This window comes from Ranitomeya imitator, chromosome 4, assembly GCF_032444005.1.
Source record: "Ranitomeya imitator isolate aRanImi1 chromosome 4, aRanImi1.pri, whole genome shotgun sequence".
NCBI lineage: Eukaryota > Metazoa > Chordata > Amphibia > Anura > Dendrobatidae > Ranitomeya > Ranitomeya imitator.
In genome coordinates this window covers 457,052,080-457,069,678 of record NC_091285.1, presented here as the reverse complement: position 1 = coordinate 457,069,678, position 17,599 = coordinate 457,052,080, and the positions used below count along the sequence as shown (strand labels likewise).

Sequence of the window (17,599 nt, the reverse complement as noted above, 5' to 3'; positions counted from 1 at the left end):
CTATTTTAGTTACCCCCACTGCTGGCAAAAATCCCTTTTCTTACAGTTAATGAATTTACAGATGGGTTTTCTATTCTTTTTCTAACAATAGAATATGAAAAAACACTAAAAAATAATTATTCTTAACGCATTTCAGTACAGTTAAATACCATTAACTTCATCTATACTTACGATAAGCTTTCTCTAAGAAAACTCCTGCAGAAATTCCATAGAATATAACTACACAGACAATATGCCGCCGATAATTCTCGACAAAACGCTTAACCTCCTGGATTTTCTGATGCACTTTGCTTCTTTGGTATTTTCCCTTTTTTGCCTCTGTGTATAAACGCTTTTCCTCTAAAGTATTAGAAGATCTTATGAAAAGAATACAATTTTTGGCACATCAGAATATTTGATATATGTCAGAAAATAGTACAATTTACTATGGCTTATTATAAAATATATGTATGCAGAGATACCTAGTTCACATGAGGTACAATATCAAGAAAAAACATCAAATTAAACAGTCAAGATACACGCCAGACATTGCCTGTTCTTAATTAACCATAAAAAATCAAAAGGTTTCATCCGTGAGGGGCTGACCCCAACCAAATCGATAAAACAAAGGAGCAAAAATACTCAGTTAAACGCTATTCTCCTCCAAGACTACATACAGGCCCAACAGAAAGTGTATAAGCACAGCTTCAGTCTCTTGGATAGCAGTGCTCAGCTGGTCTTCTACATTAAGTGACCATTACAGATCTCCAGAGGTACAACAAATCAAAACGTTTGACATTTCTGTACAACATGTCAAAGGATTTCTTAAAGTATAGTTACTGTTTTAGCTATATTGTTTTAGTTGCCTATAATCATAAAATATAGCATACGTACTCTTTTGTGTCCCTGTTTGTTTCAATACAGGAAACTCTTCTGAACATTTGTTTGTAGACTTCTGAACCATCCATACCTGTTAAAACATACAAATCTATTAGTCAAAGCAAAGCAGTGTAACACAGTTGCTAAAGATAACTCTTAGGCTAAATATGCAAATTGCCTCTTCGTATAGGAAGTGGACTTGAACTGACACCTATTGGAAATAGCAATCCTACAAGTCAATATCTACATTTTAATGAGTTTTGCCACGTGATCTAGGATAAAAGCCAAATGAAGACCTCTATTTGTAACACATACTTTGAGGTTTTGCCCCTCCTCAGTCCAAAGTATGAGATACTCGGGACCGGAGTGTGTGGCTCTATGCAGCCACATACTCCAGTTCCGAGTGCCAAGGGTTGTGCTGGGTATTGATGCAAGAGACTTGTGAGAATTTCTCGCATTGCACTCGCAAGTGGGACCACGACCTTTTTGTAGGTTATCACGTGGAATTTTCCAAGCTTTATTACACTATGTTCACAAGGCATCTTAAGAGTGTCCGCTGAGGAACTTTCCTGAAAAGTGTCTCAATAGCTTTTAAAGAAGAACATAATTACCGCAATGTACAAATGACTTGCTGTTCATATGTTCTCTCTTTTTGAGCATTTTTTAACAATTTCAGGCATTGAAAGAAAGAAATGGCTTGACCATTTTACGGGCAACTTGGAAGCTGCTACTATTTTATACACTGCTCAAAAAAATAAAGGGAACACTTAAACAACAGAATATAACTCCAAGTAAATCAAACTTCTTTGAAATAACACTGCCCACTTAGGAAGCAACACTGTTTGACAACCAATGTCACATGTTGTTGTGCAAATGAAATAGACAACAGATGGAAATTATTGGCAATTATCAAGACACACTCAATAAAGGAGTGGTTCTGCATGTGGGGACAACAGACCACATCTCAGTACCAATGCACATCAATGTGAGCTGTGGCAAGAAGCTTTACTGTGTCTGTCAGCGTAGTGTCCAGAGGCTGGAGGTGCTACCAGGAGACTAGCCAGTACACCAGGAGACGTTGGCGTGGCCATAAGAGGGCAATAACCCAGCAGCAGGACCGCTACCTCAGCCTTTGTGCAAGGAGCAACAAGAGGAGCACTGCCAGAGCCCTGCAAAATGACCTCTAGCAGGTCACAAATGTGCATGTGTCTGCACAAACGGTTAGAAACCGACTCCAGGTGGATGATCTGAGTGCCCAACATCCACAGATGGGGGTTGTGTCCATAGCCCAAAATCGTGCAGGACGATTGGCATTTGCCACAGAACACCAGGATTGGCACATGTGCTCTTCACAGATGAAAGCAGGTTCACACTGAGCACATGTGACAGACATGACAGAGTCTGGAGACGCCATAGAGAGCAATCTGCTGCCCGCATCATTCTTCAGCATGACCGGTTTGGCATTGGGTCAGTAATGGTGTGGGGTAGCATTTCTTTGGAGGGCCGCACAGCCCTCCATGTGCTTGACAGGGGTAGCCTGACTATCATTAGGTACCAAGATGAGATCCTCAGATCCCTTGTGAGACCATATGCTGGTGTGGTTGACCCTGGGTTCCTCCTAATGCAGGACCCTGCCAGACCTCATGTGGCTGGAGTGTGTCAGCAGTTCCTGCAAGATGAAGGCATTGAAGCTATGGACTGGCCTGCCCATTCCCCAGACCTGAATCCGATTGAACACATCTGGGACATCATGTCTCACACCATCCACAAATGTCACTTTGCACCACAGACTGTCGAGGAGTTGCCAGATGCTTTAGTCCAAGTCTGGGAGGAAACCCCTCAGGAGACCATCCGCCGCCTCATCAGGAGCATGCCCAGGCATTGTAGGGGGTCATAAAGGCTCATGGAGGCCGCACACACACAACTGAACATAATTTCCCTGTCTTGAGGCATTTCCACTGAAGTTGTATCAGCCTGTAATTTGATTTTCCACTTTGATTTTGAGCATCATTCCAACTCCAGACCGCCATGGGATATTCATTTTGATTTACATTGATCAGTTTTATGTTTCATTGTTCTCAACACATTCCACTATGTAATGATTAAAGATTTGCAACTGAAATATTTAATTCAGTGATATCTAGGATGTGGTATTTTAGTGTTCCCTTTATTTTTTTTGAGCAATGTATATAATATTGCAAAAATGACAATTTTCTTGAACCATACTCTCACTCAAGGTTGATGTAACCCAAAAGAACTAAGGTCCTGATTTTATAATGTGCCTCACAAATAATAGTTTTTCGTCTTTCTGGAAGTTATTGCACAAATTCCCAGGCAGTTTTATTGCTGATATAGTGCAGTGATATAAATATATTTTAGAGTCCAGTTAAAAGGAAACAACTTATATTTGGCAGCTGGGCCCTCAAAATAATTTCTCAAGAAACTTCAGCCCTTTAGACCTTTTTAAAATAAATCATGAATGATTTGAAGTGATGGAAAATTGTAAACAGTGTTGGGCCGATCCATCAAGACTAGCACGCTAGTGCTACGTCAGTCTTGATAGAGCAAAAGGCACCGAGTTAATTAAGAAACAAAAACCACTTAATGAATCTGGTGCATCTCATAAGTGATATGCACCTCCATGCGCTATGCCAGATATGATACTCCAGTCAAGGAGTCACATTCTAGTCAATTCTGCCATACTTGAGGAATTGTACAGATGGGAGAGACCTGCCCTGACTCTGCCCCAGCTCTGTCCATTTTGGTCTGAGAATGTGAAAAATGTTGTGACTTTGCAAAGGCAGTACACCACTCTTCTGGTATAAATGTTTTAATGAATCAGCCCCTTACTCTATGTTTCTGTATACCACACCTTTAAACTGTAGCTTTGTAAAACGGAGTTCTTTGTCATGATCCCTTAGCAGAAAATGGAAATCTTCCCAAGTCAGCTCATTCTTATTTTCAAATCCTGCCTCCTTAAACATTACTTCTATCACTTGCTCAGCTTGATCTTTAGTAAGGCAGTTGTTAGAGATCTCAATGAAAGATCTGAAATAATAAATAGGATATGTTAAGAATTTTATGTTTTAGAGAGTTCTCTACAGCGTTAACGGGGATGTCCAGATCATTGACATTTTTTTACCAAAATTTTAGAATATTATTAAATTAAACAAAGTAAAATCATACTGACTTCAAAAGGTGAACTTACAGGTCATGCAGCCCTAGTCACTAAATCTGAATCTGTAGTGAAGTGCAACACATTGTATACAGCACAGATATTTTCTAGTGTGGTGATATAAAAAATACGTGTATACACTGTAGCATGGCTAAAGGGTTTGTAGTCGATGGGAGGTATGTGCCACATAAGTGCCTGGTTGCTGTAATGTAGCCCGGAGTATTCCTTTCTTGCACATAATCTTGTATACCCGTGGACCTGTGGTAATGTCAGACCACATGGCTAATCATGTGATGGGTTACTGGGTGGGGTTAGCTCTTTATAAGACTGGCTAATCCTTTACACAGCAGAGATGTGTGGAGGTGAAACCCTCCTGAGTGTGTTACGGCTTCAGGACTGAGCCGGATGAACTGGACACTTGCTTTTCTTTGCCTGAACCAAAGGCCCATTTTGCTTTCTGTTATTTGCCACATGGTTTATGAAGCAATAAACCCAGTGAACTTTAAAGGAACACGTCTCCTGAGTGTCAGCCGTCGCAGCTGAGTGAGTGAAATCCTTACAATTGGTGGTAGACGTGCGAGCAGCGTTCCCAGCGGAGACGTGAGTTTATTTTTGAATGTCCTGGGTCAAGGCTGTTGCAAGCCAGCAAGCATTGCCGGAGAAAATGGAGGACCTGCTGAAACACTTGGTCCAGATGCAGTCACAGCAGGAGAAAAGGCAGAGCCAGCAGGAGCAAAGGCAGCAAGAGACCAACAGGCTGTTGATGCAGCAGATACAACAGAGCCAGCAGGAGCAACGGCAGAGTCAGCAGGAGCAACGGCAGCAGATGCAGCAGAGCCAGCAGGAGCAACGGCAGCAGATGCAGCAGAGCCAGCAGGAGCATCAGCAGCAGATGCAGCTTCTGGCAACCGCCATCCAGGGCAAGGCGAGCACCCCAACCCCAGGTTTGGCTGATGACACCCACGTCCGGAAGACGGTAAGACGCGCATTGCAGAAAATGACTCCCGGGGATGATGTTGAGGCCTTCCTGACGGTGTTTGAGAGGGTCGCTGAGAGGGAAAAACTTCCGCCAGAGCAGTGGGCAGAGGTACTTGCGCCATACCTGACAGGAGAACCCCAGAAGGCGTATTATGATTTGACCTTGCAGGATGCCAAAGAGTATCACAAATTGAAAGCCGAGATTCTCGCACGTTTGGGGGTGACACTGACTGTCAGGGCACAGCGAGTTCACTCCTGGGGCTATCACCGGGACAAACCACCTCGTTCCCAAATGTTTGATCTGTTGCACCTGGTCCAGAAATGGCTGCAGCCAGAATCCTCTGCGCCTGCACAGATGGTAGAACGGGTGATGATGGATCGGTTTGTCCATTCCCTCCCGAGGCTTATACAGTCTTGGGTTGCCCAGGGTGATCCCCAGAATGCCGACGAGCTGATCGGACTGGTTGAGAGATACCAAGGGTTGGAAGGCTCCTTCGGGAGGCAGCCCATGCCGTACTGGGGGTCCCAGAAGGCAGCTGAGTCCCAAAAAGGGGTGGTGCGTCCAAGGTCACAAAGGGCGGGGGAGGTGGTGCCCAAGGTCCCCACGTGTGATATTATTTGTTGGAGGTGCCACAAGCCAGGACATATAGCTGCCCGTTGTTCCCAAACCACTGAGCAGATGGACTGCAGCATGGGACACCGTTGTTCATACTATGCGTATCCAGCCTGTAGTGTGAACTCTCCATCCAACGAGGGACCTCAAGCGTGTCCCGTAAAGGTGAACGGTCGAGCAGTAACGGCACTGTTAGACTCGGGGAGCCTAGTGACCCTGGTGAGGGCCACTTTTCCTCTCCACCTGCTCCCAGGAAAGAAGGTCGGAGTGCGGTGCATACATGGTGATGCAAAGGACTACCCTATGGCCAGGGTGGACATTGAAACGGCATGTGGCACTGAGTCCCACATAGTCGGCGTGGTTCAGGACTTGTTGCACCCTATAATTATTGGCCGGGATTTCTGTTTGTTTTGGGATTTGTGGAGAAATGGTTCTGAGCTCCCTGACAGGGAACCAGTGAACCCTGGAAGGGTATCGCCACACCCAGAGGCAGACAGTTTTCCTTTTTGTGTTCTGGTTGGGGATGAGGAGGAAGTATCCCCTACATCTGACATTCTGGAGTTAGAAGTTACCGGTGAAAATTTTGGGACTGCCCAACATAGGGACCCCACTCTGAGGGAAGCCTTTAATAATGTCACAGTTATTGACGGGGTGGTACAGGAGCCGGGGGCAGACACAAGATTTCCCCATTTTCTGTTGAGGGGGGAGTTGTTGTACCGTGTCACGAAAATACGGGAGGAGTTGGTAGAGCAGTTGATAGTGCCGGGTCCGTATAGACGGAAAGTGTTGGACATGGCCCATTCACACATCTTGGGTGGACACCTGGGGGTGGAAAAAACGCAGGAACGGGTTGTGCAGAGGTTCTATTGGCCTGGGTGCCACCGGGAAATAGTGAACTATTGCAGGTCCTGCCCTACATGTCAGCTAACTGCTCCTACTCCTCATTTCCGGAACCCCCTTGTGCCACTGCCCATTATTGAGGTACCGTTCGAGAGAATTGCCATGGACTTGGTCGGTCCCTTAGTTAAATCAGCTCGAGGCCATCAGTATATATTAGTCATCCTGGACTATGCCACACGCTATCCTGAGGCAATTCCCTTGAGAAATTCTTCCTCAAAAAGCATAGCCCGCGAGTTGGTCCATGTCTTTTCCCGGACAGGTCTGCCAAAGGAGATCCTGACTGACCAGGGTACACCTTTCATGAGCAAGGTGATGAGGGAGTTATGTAAAGCCCTGAAGATCTCCCAGTTGAGGACCTCGGTGTACCATCCCCAGTCAGATGGCCTTGTTGAGAGGTTTAACAAGACACTAAAGAGCATGCTGAGAAAAGCTATAGAGAAAGACGGTAGAGACTGGGATTGTCTCTTACCCTATCTGATGTTTTCCATTCGTGAAGTTCCACAGGCCTCCACAGGGTTCTCACCGTTTGAGCTTCTATATGGCCGACATCCACGAGGACTCCTGGATATAGCCAAGGAAACCTGGGAGGCCGAAGTCACAACCCACAGAAGCGTCATTGAGCATGTGGCCCTGATGCAGCAGAGGATTGCAAAGGTGATGCCTATCGTGAAAGAACACCTTCTCCAAGCACAAGAAGCTCAAGCCAGGGTCTACAACCGGTCTGCAAGAGTGAGGCAGTTCAATCCGGGAGACCGAGTTCTTGTGTTAGTTCCAACGGTGGAAAGCAAGTTCTTGGCCAAATGGCAAGGGCCATATGAGGTTGTCGAGAAACTTGGTGAGGTAAATTATAAAATTCACCAACCAGGAAGACGGAAACCATTCCAAGTTTACCATGTCAACCTCATCAAGCCATGGCAAGATAGAGAGCCGACAGCAACTCCGTCATTGTTAAGCAACCCAGAAGGTGAGGTTGGAGCGGTTACTATAGCAGAGACGCTATCAAAGACCCAGAAACAGCAGTGCCGGGAGTTACTCCAGAAAAACAGGGACCTGTTTTCAGAATTGCCAGGATACACGAAGGTCATAGAGCACGAGGTCCTAACAGAGCCACATGTGCGGGTGAATGTGAAACCTTATCGTATTCCTGAGGCTCGTCGAGAAGTTATCTCCAAGGAAGTGGAGCGTATGTTGAGGCTTGGGGTCATTGAGGAATCCAAGAGCGGTTGGTCGAGCCCAATTGTCCTGGTCCCAAAACCTGATGGAGAGTGGAGGTTTTGCAACGACTATCGGAAGTTGAATGAAGTCTCCAAGTTCGACGCTTATCCCATGCCCCGTATTGATGAGCTCATCGAAAGGCTTGGGCACGCCAGATATATAGCCACCTTGGATTTGACAAAGGGGTATTGGCAGATCCCCATGGCACAGGAAGCCAAGGAGAAGACGGCCTTTTCGACACCTGATGGATGCTTCCAATATGCCCGGATGCCGTTTGGCCTACAGGGAGCTCCGGCGACCTTCCAGAGGGCTATGGATAGAGTCCTTGCACCCCATAAGGCCTACGCTGCTGCGTACCTAGATGATATCGTCATCTTTAGCCCGGACTGGGAGAGTCATCTGGAGAAATTCCAAGCGGTGTTGGATGCTATAAGAGAGGCCGGATTTACTATAAACCCGAAGAAGTGCGCCTTGGGTAAAGAAGAAGCTAAGTACCTTGGATACATAGTGGGTCATGGAGAAATAAAACCCCAAATCAATAAAGTGGAGGCAATCCATACATGGCCAAAACCAGTTTCCAAGAAACAAGTTAAAGCCTTCCTGGGAATCGTGGGATATTACAGGAGGTTCATCCCAAACTTCGCCACGATGGCTGCGCCTCTGACTGACCTGCTAAAAGGGACAAAATCAGTAATGGTTAAGTGGTCCGAAGAAACAGAGTCAGCCTTCCAAGAAATGAAAAACGCTTTGTGTAAGCAACCCGTTCTGATGGCCCCAAACTTCAAGAAAGAGTTTATTCTTCAGACAGATGCCTCAGATGTTGGGGTGGGAGCAGTCCTTTCCCAAGAACTACATGGGGAGGAGCATCCTGTTCTCTATCTGAGTAGGAAGCTGTCCTCATCTGAAAAGAACTACTCAGTCGTTGAGAAGGAGTGCTTGGCCATAAAATGGGCAGTGGACACATTGCGGTACTATCTGCTGGGACGTAAATTTAGACTGGTATCTGACCATGCCCCGCTTAGGTGGATGAGAGAAACGAAAGGAAGAAATGCTAGAGTCACCCGTTGGTTCTTAGCCCTGCAGGACTTCAGTTTCCATGTGGAACATAGGGCCGGAAAGCTGCACGGTAATGCGGATGCCCTATCGAGAATCCCTTGTTTAGTGGGGGAAAGTGCCAAGCCCCACGGCTTTAGGCAGAGGGGGGAGGTATGTAGCATGGCTAAAGGGTTTGTAGTCGATGGGAGGTATGTGCCACATAAGTGCCTGGTTGCTGTAATGTAGCCCGGAGTATTCCTTTCTTGCACATAATCTTGTATATGTGTTTCAGGACCTGTGGTAATGTCAGACCACATGGCTAATCATGTGATGGGTTACTGGGTGGGGTTAGCTCTTTATAAGACTGGCTAATCCTTTACACAGCAGAGATGTGTGGAGGTGAAACCCTCCTGAGTGTGTTACGGCTTCAGGACTGAGCCGGATGAACTGGACACTTGCTTTTCTTTGCCTGAACCAAAGGCCCATTTTGCTTTCTGTTATTTGCCACATGGTTTATGAAGCAATAAACCCAGTGAACTTTAAAGGAACACGTCTCCTGAGTGTCAGCCGTCGCAGCTGAGTGAGTGAAATCCTTACAACACGTATACACTGTAAAGAGTAATACAGTATATATATACATATATATATATATATATTTTTTTTTTTTCCTAAAATTAAGTATTTGATGCATTGCCAGTTTTGCAAGTTTTCCCACCTAAAAAGAATGTAGAGGTCTGTAATTTTTATCATAGGTACACTTCAACTGTGTATTTCAACTGTATGATTTCTAAATAATTAAATTGCATTTTATTACATGAAATAAGTATTTGATCACCTACCTGCCAGCAAGGATTTTGGCTCTCACAAACCTCTTAGTTTAAAAAAAAAAAAAAAAAAAATCGAGAAAATCACATTGTAGGATTTTTACATAATTAGTTTGCATTTTATTTTATTAAAAAAGTATTTGATACGATAGAAAACAGAACTCAGTATTTGGTACAGAAACCTTTGTTTGCAAATATAGAGGTCTGATGTTTCTTGTAGATCACACTGCAGCAGGGATTTAAGCCCACTCCTCCATACAGATCTTCTCCAGATCTTTCAGGTTTCGGGGCTGTCACTTGGCAACATTGAGTTTCAGATCTTCTATTGGGTTCAGGTCTGGAGACTGCCTAGGCCACTTCAAAACCTTGTAAAGCTTCTTATGGAACCACTCCTTATTTGCCTTTGCTGTGTGTTTCAGGTCATTGCCATGCTGGAAGACCCAGCCTCGACCCATTTTTAATGCTCTTACTGAGGTTGTTTGCCAAAATCTCATGATACATGACCCTAGCCATTCTCCCATTAATATGGCACAGTCGTCCTGTCTCCTTTGCAGAAAAGCACACTCAAAGTATGATGTTTAATCCAACATGATTCAACATTGATGGTGTTCTTGGGGTTGTACTCATCCTTCTTCCTCCAAACTCGACGAGTGGAGTTGATACCAAAAAGTTTTATTTTGGTCTCATCTGACCACATGACCTTCTCCCATGCCTCCTCTGAATCATCTCCAGATGGCCTTTGGTGAACTTCAAACGGGCCTGAACATGGGTGGTATGAGCAAGGGGACCTTGCGTGCCTTGCTGGATTTTAATCCATGACAGAGTAGTGTGTTACTTAAGCTAATGCTCCCAGCTCGCTTCAGATTATTGACCAGGTCTTCCCATATAGTTCTGGTCTGATTCCTGACCTTTCTCAGAATCATCCTTACCCCACGAGGGGAAATCTTGCATGGAGCCCCAGACTGAGGAAAATTGACAGTCATCTTCTGTTTCTTTCATCTTTTAATAACTGTGCCAACAGTTATTGCCTTCTCATCAAGTAGCTTGCCTATTGTCCTGTAGCCCATCCCAGCCGTGTGCAGGTCTAAAATTACCTTGTGTTCTTAGACAGCTCTTTGGTCTTGGTCATGGTGGAGAAATTGGAGTGTGCTTGATTGAGTTTTGGATAGGTGTCTTCTACACAGATTATGAGACTAAACAGGTGCAATTAATATAGGTAATGAGTGCAGAGTATAAAGGCTCCTTAAAGAAAAACTAAGAGGTCTATGAGAGCCAGAATTCTTGCTGGTTGGTAGGAATCAAATTCTTATTTTGTGCAATATAATGCAATTTCATTATTTAAAAATCATGCAATGTGATTTCCTGTTTTTTATTTTTAGATTCTATCTCAAATTGTTGACGTGTAAATACAATGAAAATTACAGACTTTTTAGGTGAGAAAACTTGCACAATCGTTAGTGTTTCAAATACTTATTTTCCCCACGTATATATGAACACATAACTCTGTACAGTGTCTGTACTATGTAATATGCTATTTTATATACTGCTTCCCTGACCTCCCCCTAGTTCTGATCAAACGAGTTACAGTCAAATATTGCTCTAGTGGTATCGATGTTCTATAAAAGTTCTTTACTGGTTAGTGTTCTCTGATGGAGCAACAGTGCATGGATGGCTGGTCCACCAATCAAGCACGAGTCTTCTCAAGCTACTACTACCTCTTGGTTGCAGCTATTACCAGTTGGTTTGAACAGTATACAGTATGACGAATGTGACCTGTGCACACCCCTGGGTACCTAAACCCCTAGGTACCAGTGGAGGGGCAGCAAGTAGAATGCCTGTTAAAAAAGAATGGTATCTGTCGCCTCCCCCTCAGCTTGCCAATCTAGGCATCAGATTTCAAGTGTCTAGTGGAAAATACGAGCCTGCTAATCGGCCACTACTCAGAGAAATCTCCTTTTTCCCTGAACGGTGCTCCACCCACAGCTGTTAACGAGTTAAATCTCACTGTCAACCACTGACAGCAGGCTATAACACACGCCGGCCGTAAGCACATCATTCATCCTGCTCATAGGCACACCCGATCGCAGGGTGCCAATGGTTTGGCATGACAGTTTGGTCTGCTGATGACCCCCATGCCTGTCAATATGGTCCTCCAGTGAACGCCAGTGGCCTTCTGCCGATTTCACAGGAGATCATGATTTTCTGCTATACAAAGCAGGGCTGATGCACTGCTCTGTATAGCAAAAGTGATTGGATGATCATAGGTTCAAGTCTCCTAGGAGGACTATTCAGTACAGTAACAATAGGGAAAAAAAGATTTAAAAAATATAAAAACAATAAAAAACAAAAAGTTTAAATCACGACAATTTTGCCTCATTGAAAATTTAAAAAAACGCACTTATTCGGCATCAATGTATTCGGAAAATCCTGAACGATCAAAATATAAAATAAATTAAAACACCCTATCTACCCTAAAATGGTTTTAATAAAAATGTCAGCTTAGGGTGCAAAAAATAAGCTTTCACACAGTCCCATATCCCTAAAAATTAAAATGTTATGGCTTTTGGAAAATGGCGATATAAGTGCAATATTATTTTTTACAAGTTTCTGAATATTTTGTCAACACTAGTGTTGAGCGATACCGTCCGATACTTGAAAGTATCGGTATCGGATAGTATCGGCCGATACCCGAAAAATATCGGATATCGCCGATACCGATATCCGATACCAATACAAGTCAATGGGACATCAAGTATCGGAAGGTATTCTCATGGTTCCCAGGGTCTGAAGGAGAGGAAACTCTCCTTCAGGCCCTGGGATCCATAGGGATGTGTAAAATAAAGAATGAAAATAAAAAATATTGATATGCTCACCTCTCCGGCGGCCCCTGGACTTCACACTGCTAACCGGGAGGCTTCTTTGTTTAAAAAGCGCGCCTTTCGGACCTGTGAATGACGTCCCGGCTTCTGATTGGTCGCGTGCCGCCCATGTGACCGGCACGCGACCAATCAGGGGCCGCGACGTCATTCGCAGGTCCTCAATTCCTATAATTAGCAGTTTTGTGAATGAGAATGACGTCGCGGCTTCTGATTGGCCGCGTGCCGGTCACATGGGCGGCACGCGACCAATCAGAAGCCGGGACGTCATTCACAGGTCCGAAAGGCGCGCTTTTTAAACAAAGAAGCCTCCCGGTTAGCAGGGGCCGCCGGAGAGGTGAGCATATCAATATTTTTTATTTTAATTCTTTATTTTCCACATCCCTATTGATTCGATACCGATACCCGATATCACAAAAATATCGGCCGATACCCGATACTTGCGGTATCGGAATGCTCAACACTAGTCAACACTTGAATAATTTTTCTTAAATAGAGCGAACATATTCTGCAACGCTTTATAGTTTGCATACATTATCTTCTCTGTCCCCAATGTGGCTCACAACCTATCAGCATGTCTTTGGATTAGTAATGGAGAGGCGTCTATAAGACACCTATCCATTACTAATCCTATTCTCCCAATCACTCACAGAATCATCCAGGTGTTCATTGGCAAACTTCAGATGGGCTCGCATGTGTACCTTCATAAGCAGGGGGACCTTGCGGGCACTACAGGATTTTAAACCTTTACAGAGTAATGTGTTACCAATGGTTTTCTTGGTGACTTGAGATAATGAACATGTACTCCCTGTGTAGTTTTAGGCTGAACTCTCACCTTCCTCATGATCAAGGATACCCCACGAGGTGAGATTTTGCATGGTGCCTCAGATCGATGTGGATTGACTGTCATTTTGTATTTCTTAAATTTTCTTAGCATTGCACCAACAGGTGTCTCCTTCTCACCCAGTGTCTTATGGTTTTGTAGCCCATTCCATTGTGCAGGTCTATGATCTTTTCCCTGACATCCTTTTAAAGCTTTTTTGGTCTTGCCCATGTTGTAGAGGTTAGAGTCTGACTGATTAATTGAGTCTGTGGACAGGAGTCTTTTTATAAAGGTGACTATGTAAGACAGCTGTCTTTAATGCTGGTAACGAGTTTATTAGGTCTTTAGGAGCCTAAACTCTTAATGGCTGGTAGGGCATAAAATACTTTTTTCTCACTGTAAAATGTAAATAAATTTATATAATTTATACAATGTGATTATCTGGATTTTATTTTAAATATTCTACCTCTCAATGTTAAAATTAACCTAACTTTAAAATTATAGACTGTTCATGTCTTTGTCAGTGGGCAAACTTACAAATTCTGCAAGGGATAAAATAATTATTTTCCACGCTGTATATGTATTCTATGTGTATATATCTAACCTAGCTATTCTATTCTAACCCATCAGGCTTTGATTTTACTAAACGCGGCAGATGAATTGCCTCCTTTTATTCTATCTTTTACCGAATGTTACCGACTTTTTCCAATTTGAAGAAAAATGCTTGTGTTACCGATCACGAATCTGAATGTACCATATTCATGCCAAAATTATGTTTGGCGATCGTTTTCTGAACATATTTGCTCATCTCTAGTAAGCATATAGTCCGTCATGTTTTGAGCAAGGATGAATTTAGTTATGTTTCTTAGAGAAAGGTCAATTTACGAACCAGTGTGGAAGAAATAACCATATTTCTCTGGAACAATTTATTACAAAGTTTCTTATATTTGATTGCAGCTTCGATGTATTAAAAGTTGGCTGAAATAACAGTGACCATTAAATGCAAATAGAAGGCATTGTGGTAGACAGAACTATACACCCTTTCCCTTCCATCTTTCGCAGACTGGCTTCAGTTAGAGCAAAGCTGGTTCCCATCTCCTACATTTTATTTCAGGACTGGTAAGACTCATAAAGAGGTAAGCCCCAAGAGCTAGGGCTCATACAATGAGGTACTTTGCCACTGGTGGATGGTTTGTACACTCTTGATCACGTATGTTAGCTAAGTAGCCCCTTTGTGACCAGGCCATATTTTTCAAATCTGACCAGTTTCATTTTATGTGGTAATAACTCTAGAACACTTCAACAGATCTCAATGATTTTGAGAACGTTTTTTCAAGACAAATTGTACTTTATGATAATTGTAAATTTATGTTGATATTTTCTGCGTATAAAAATATTAGAAATTTGTCAAAAAGTTCCAAAGATTACCAATTTTCTATCTTGATTATCCCTTTAATCCAGTCTGTCACACCACATAAAATTGTCATTAAATAACATTTACCTCACGCCTGCTTTACATCAGCACCATATTTAAAACATCCTTTTATTTTGTTAGGATGTTAGAAGGTTTAAAATTGTAGCAGCAATTTTTCATTTTTGTCAAGCAAATTTGCAAAACGAACTTTTTTAGGAACCTATATTCAGTTTTAAACTCACTTTGGTTGACCTATACGTCATAAAAATCCCAAAAGTGAGACCATTTTAAAATCAGCACCCCTCAATGTATTAAAAATTGCTGTCAGGTAGTTTATTAACCATTTGGGTGCTTTTAAAGAATTAATACAAAGTGGCATGACAGGAAGGAAAAATTTCATTTTTACCACATAAATGTTGCTAACTTCTGAACAGGTCACTATAGGCGCAGACTCTAAGGCCGTTATTTGGCCTTGAATTGCCATGGCAAACATCAGGACCACACAATCATGATCTCAGGGTGCCATGGGGTTAAAGAGGGAGCCCCCACACTCTGTTAACCATTTAGGTGCCACAGTCACAATTGACAGCAGCATCTAAGTGTTTAAAAAGCCATGGTTGGTGCCAAAACCAATCAAGACTGCTTTCATCAGTTGCGGGATGCTATTGTCTGATATGTGAGGTTAGTATAAAGATGTATTGTTGTTGATCATTAAGGGGGTAGTAAGCACCTCATATCTTTTTGACATATGTAGTAATAGGGTTATTTGTGTATTTATTTCAAGTAGTATGCTGATGCATAAAACTTGTATGTATGACAATGTTAGAATTCGGACAGTTCTGTAAGATGTTTTACTATTTACAGATAAGATGATGAATTTGGTAAAAATAAAACATTACTTTAGCATTGTAAAGAATTCCTCCTTTGAAAGAAATCCATTTCCATCAATATCATACATGGTGAACATCAGTTTTGATTTCTCCTCCGGAGATCCTACAATTAACAAATAAAAATTAGCAATGGACATATTAAGTTAAACCAAATATTGAGATATAGAATGTATATACACACACATATTACGATATCAAATAGCAAATTTGTCTGTGATACAGGACATCATCTGTAATACAATGGCGGTACCACTGACCTAGTAGACTAACCTTTCATTAAAATCAATAATATATTTAGAAACTCTCTGAATGAAAGATATCCATTCCCATCTTCATCTGCCAGAGAAAACATTGACTCCACAAACATGGAATGAGGTTTCAGTCCCAGGGAATCTGCAAACTCCGTTCTGCTCAGTTCACATTTAAGAGCCTCTCTCACCTTTAAGGAGCTTCCTGCAGTCAAACTTTCAATGCTTGACTGATCAATGTGAAGAACCTACAGTGTTTACAAAGTGGATACATAAGACATAAAAGAAAAAGAATGAAACATGTGCTAGAAAAAATAACTAAACTTGAAATGAACTTGTATTAGGCCTGACTTAAATTAATGTATTCTCAAATTATTTTTTTTTATACTTCCTAGAAGCACTTATTGGTGCCTTCTCTGTTATTTTAAAGGTAGTAGGTCATGAAAACATTGAATGTGGCTGTATTAAACTTGATCAAGTAAGTGAAATTGAGTTCATCTAATGGCCCGGGTAATATTAATCAGTGGAGCCAAAGAAATTCTCCAGAATATATGATGGAATATAGGCTGAACTGGATGGACAAATGTCTTTTTTCGGCCTTACTAACTATGTTACTATGTTACTATGTTACCTCTAGATTTTTACACATAGGACATGTTTCTGTTCTTTTGTAATTAAAGAATTAGGCAAATTTGTCCATTTGATTTAATTATTTCTACAGAATGGCTAAGGGGGATTTGGGACCATAGTAATTAGGAAATATTATTACATCCTCTGGCTCACTGGTAAAAAAAAATCTATTTCTTCCAAATCAAACTGCTCATATCTAGAGGTAGATATAGATGATGTATACAAATCACATTCACTAGGGTCCGAGCAATAAGGAGCTACAGTGCAAAGCAAGATCTCCGTGCAGTTTGGCAAGATAAAATCTGCTGAAGGAAGGTAGAATTCCTGTTTATTATGATATACGTTGTACTTTAAAACACAAAAGTTGATTGAAAGAAATGCAAATTATAACACACACTACATTTGGCCAATAATTGTGTACTTTTTGCCAATTTGCATTTCACTTGCCACTTTTGAAAATTGGTGTTAAAAGTTGACTGACTTTAGTGAAAAGGAATCAGTCTTCTGCCGCCTTACAGTTTTACAGATATGTCATAAATTATAATGCAAATGGATTCCAATTCATAGCTGATTTAATTTTTGGGCTCATGTACAAAGATGAAGCTCCTAATAAATTTTGGACATCTTACTCCAGCACATTGCTGTTTAAGATTGCTGTGTGAAGCATTATTCTCAGTACATTCCTCCTCTACAGTTTTCTGGGTTTCCCAAGAATGTTAGGCTATTATCAATGTAATCTCTGGAACCACAAATGTTACTGGATTTTTCCCAAAGATTTTGCTAAGAAGTTGAAAGCAAAAAGCCAAATTAATTCTGATTAATGTTTATAAAGACCACACCTAAGAGCACAAAGAGCCTAAAGGATGGTGTCTTATTATGAATGACTAGATGGTGGCCCGATTCCAACGCATCGGGTATTCTAGAATATGAATGTAGTTTATTTATGAAGTTTTCAGAATAATGCAATTTATACAAAGGATTCGGCCGACCGTGACAAATTAGCGAAGCGTGGTTCAAATTCTGCGCCAATTCATGGGCGGACTGCGAATGTCGCTGATTGGTCACGCCCGGCCGCGAACAATCAGTGAAGCCAGGGCCGGCTCCGGGTTTTTGAGGGCCC

The 17,599-nt window shown here is 42.3% G+C and overlaps 1 protein-coding gene across 3 annotated transcripts in view; it reads right to left on the bottom strand.

The window, feature by feature from the left end:
* Positions 1–17,599, bottom strand: part of DUOX1 (dual oxidase 1) — a 280,203-nt gene that overhangs the window by 70,470 nt on the left and 192,134 nt on the right. For all 3 annotated transcript variants that reach the window (XM_069765805.1, XM_069765807.1, XM_069765808.1), the window contains 5 exons: positions 15,872–16,097; positions 15,611–15,704; positions 3,731–3,906; positions 874–949; positions 172–356 (listed from right to left, as the gene is read on the bottom strand). In XM_069765805.1, coding sequence (XP_069621906.1) covers positions 172–356; positions 874–949; positions 3,731–3,906; positions 15,611–15,704; positions 15,872–16,097 — 757 coding nt within the window. The remainder of the gene's footprint in view (positions 1–171; positions 357–873; positions 950–3,730; positions 3,907–15,610; positions 15,705–15,871; positions 16,098–17,599) is intronic.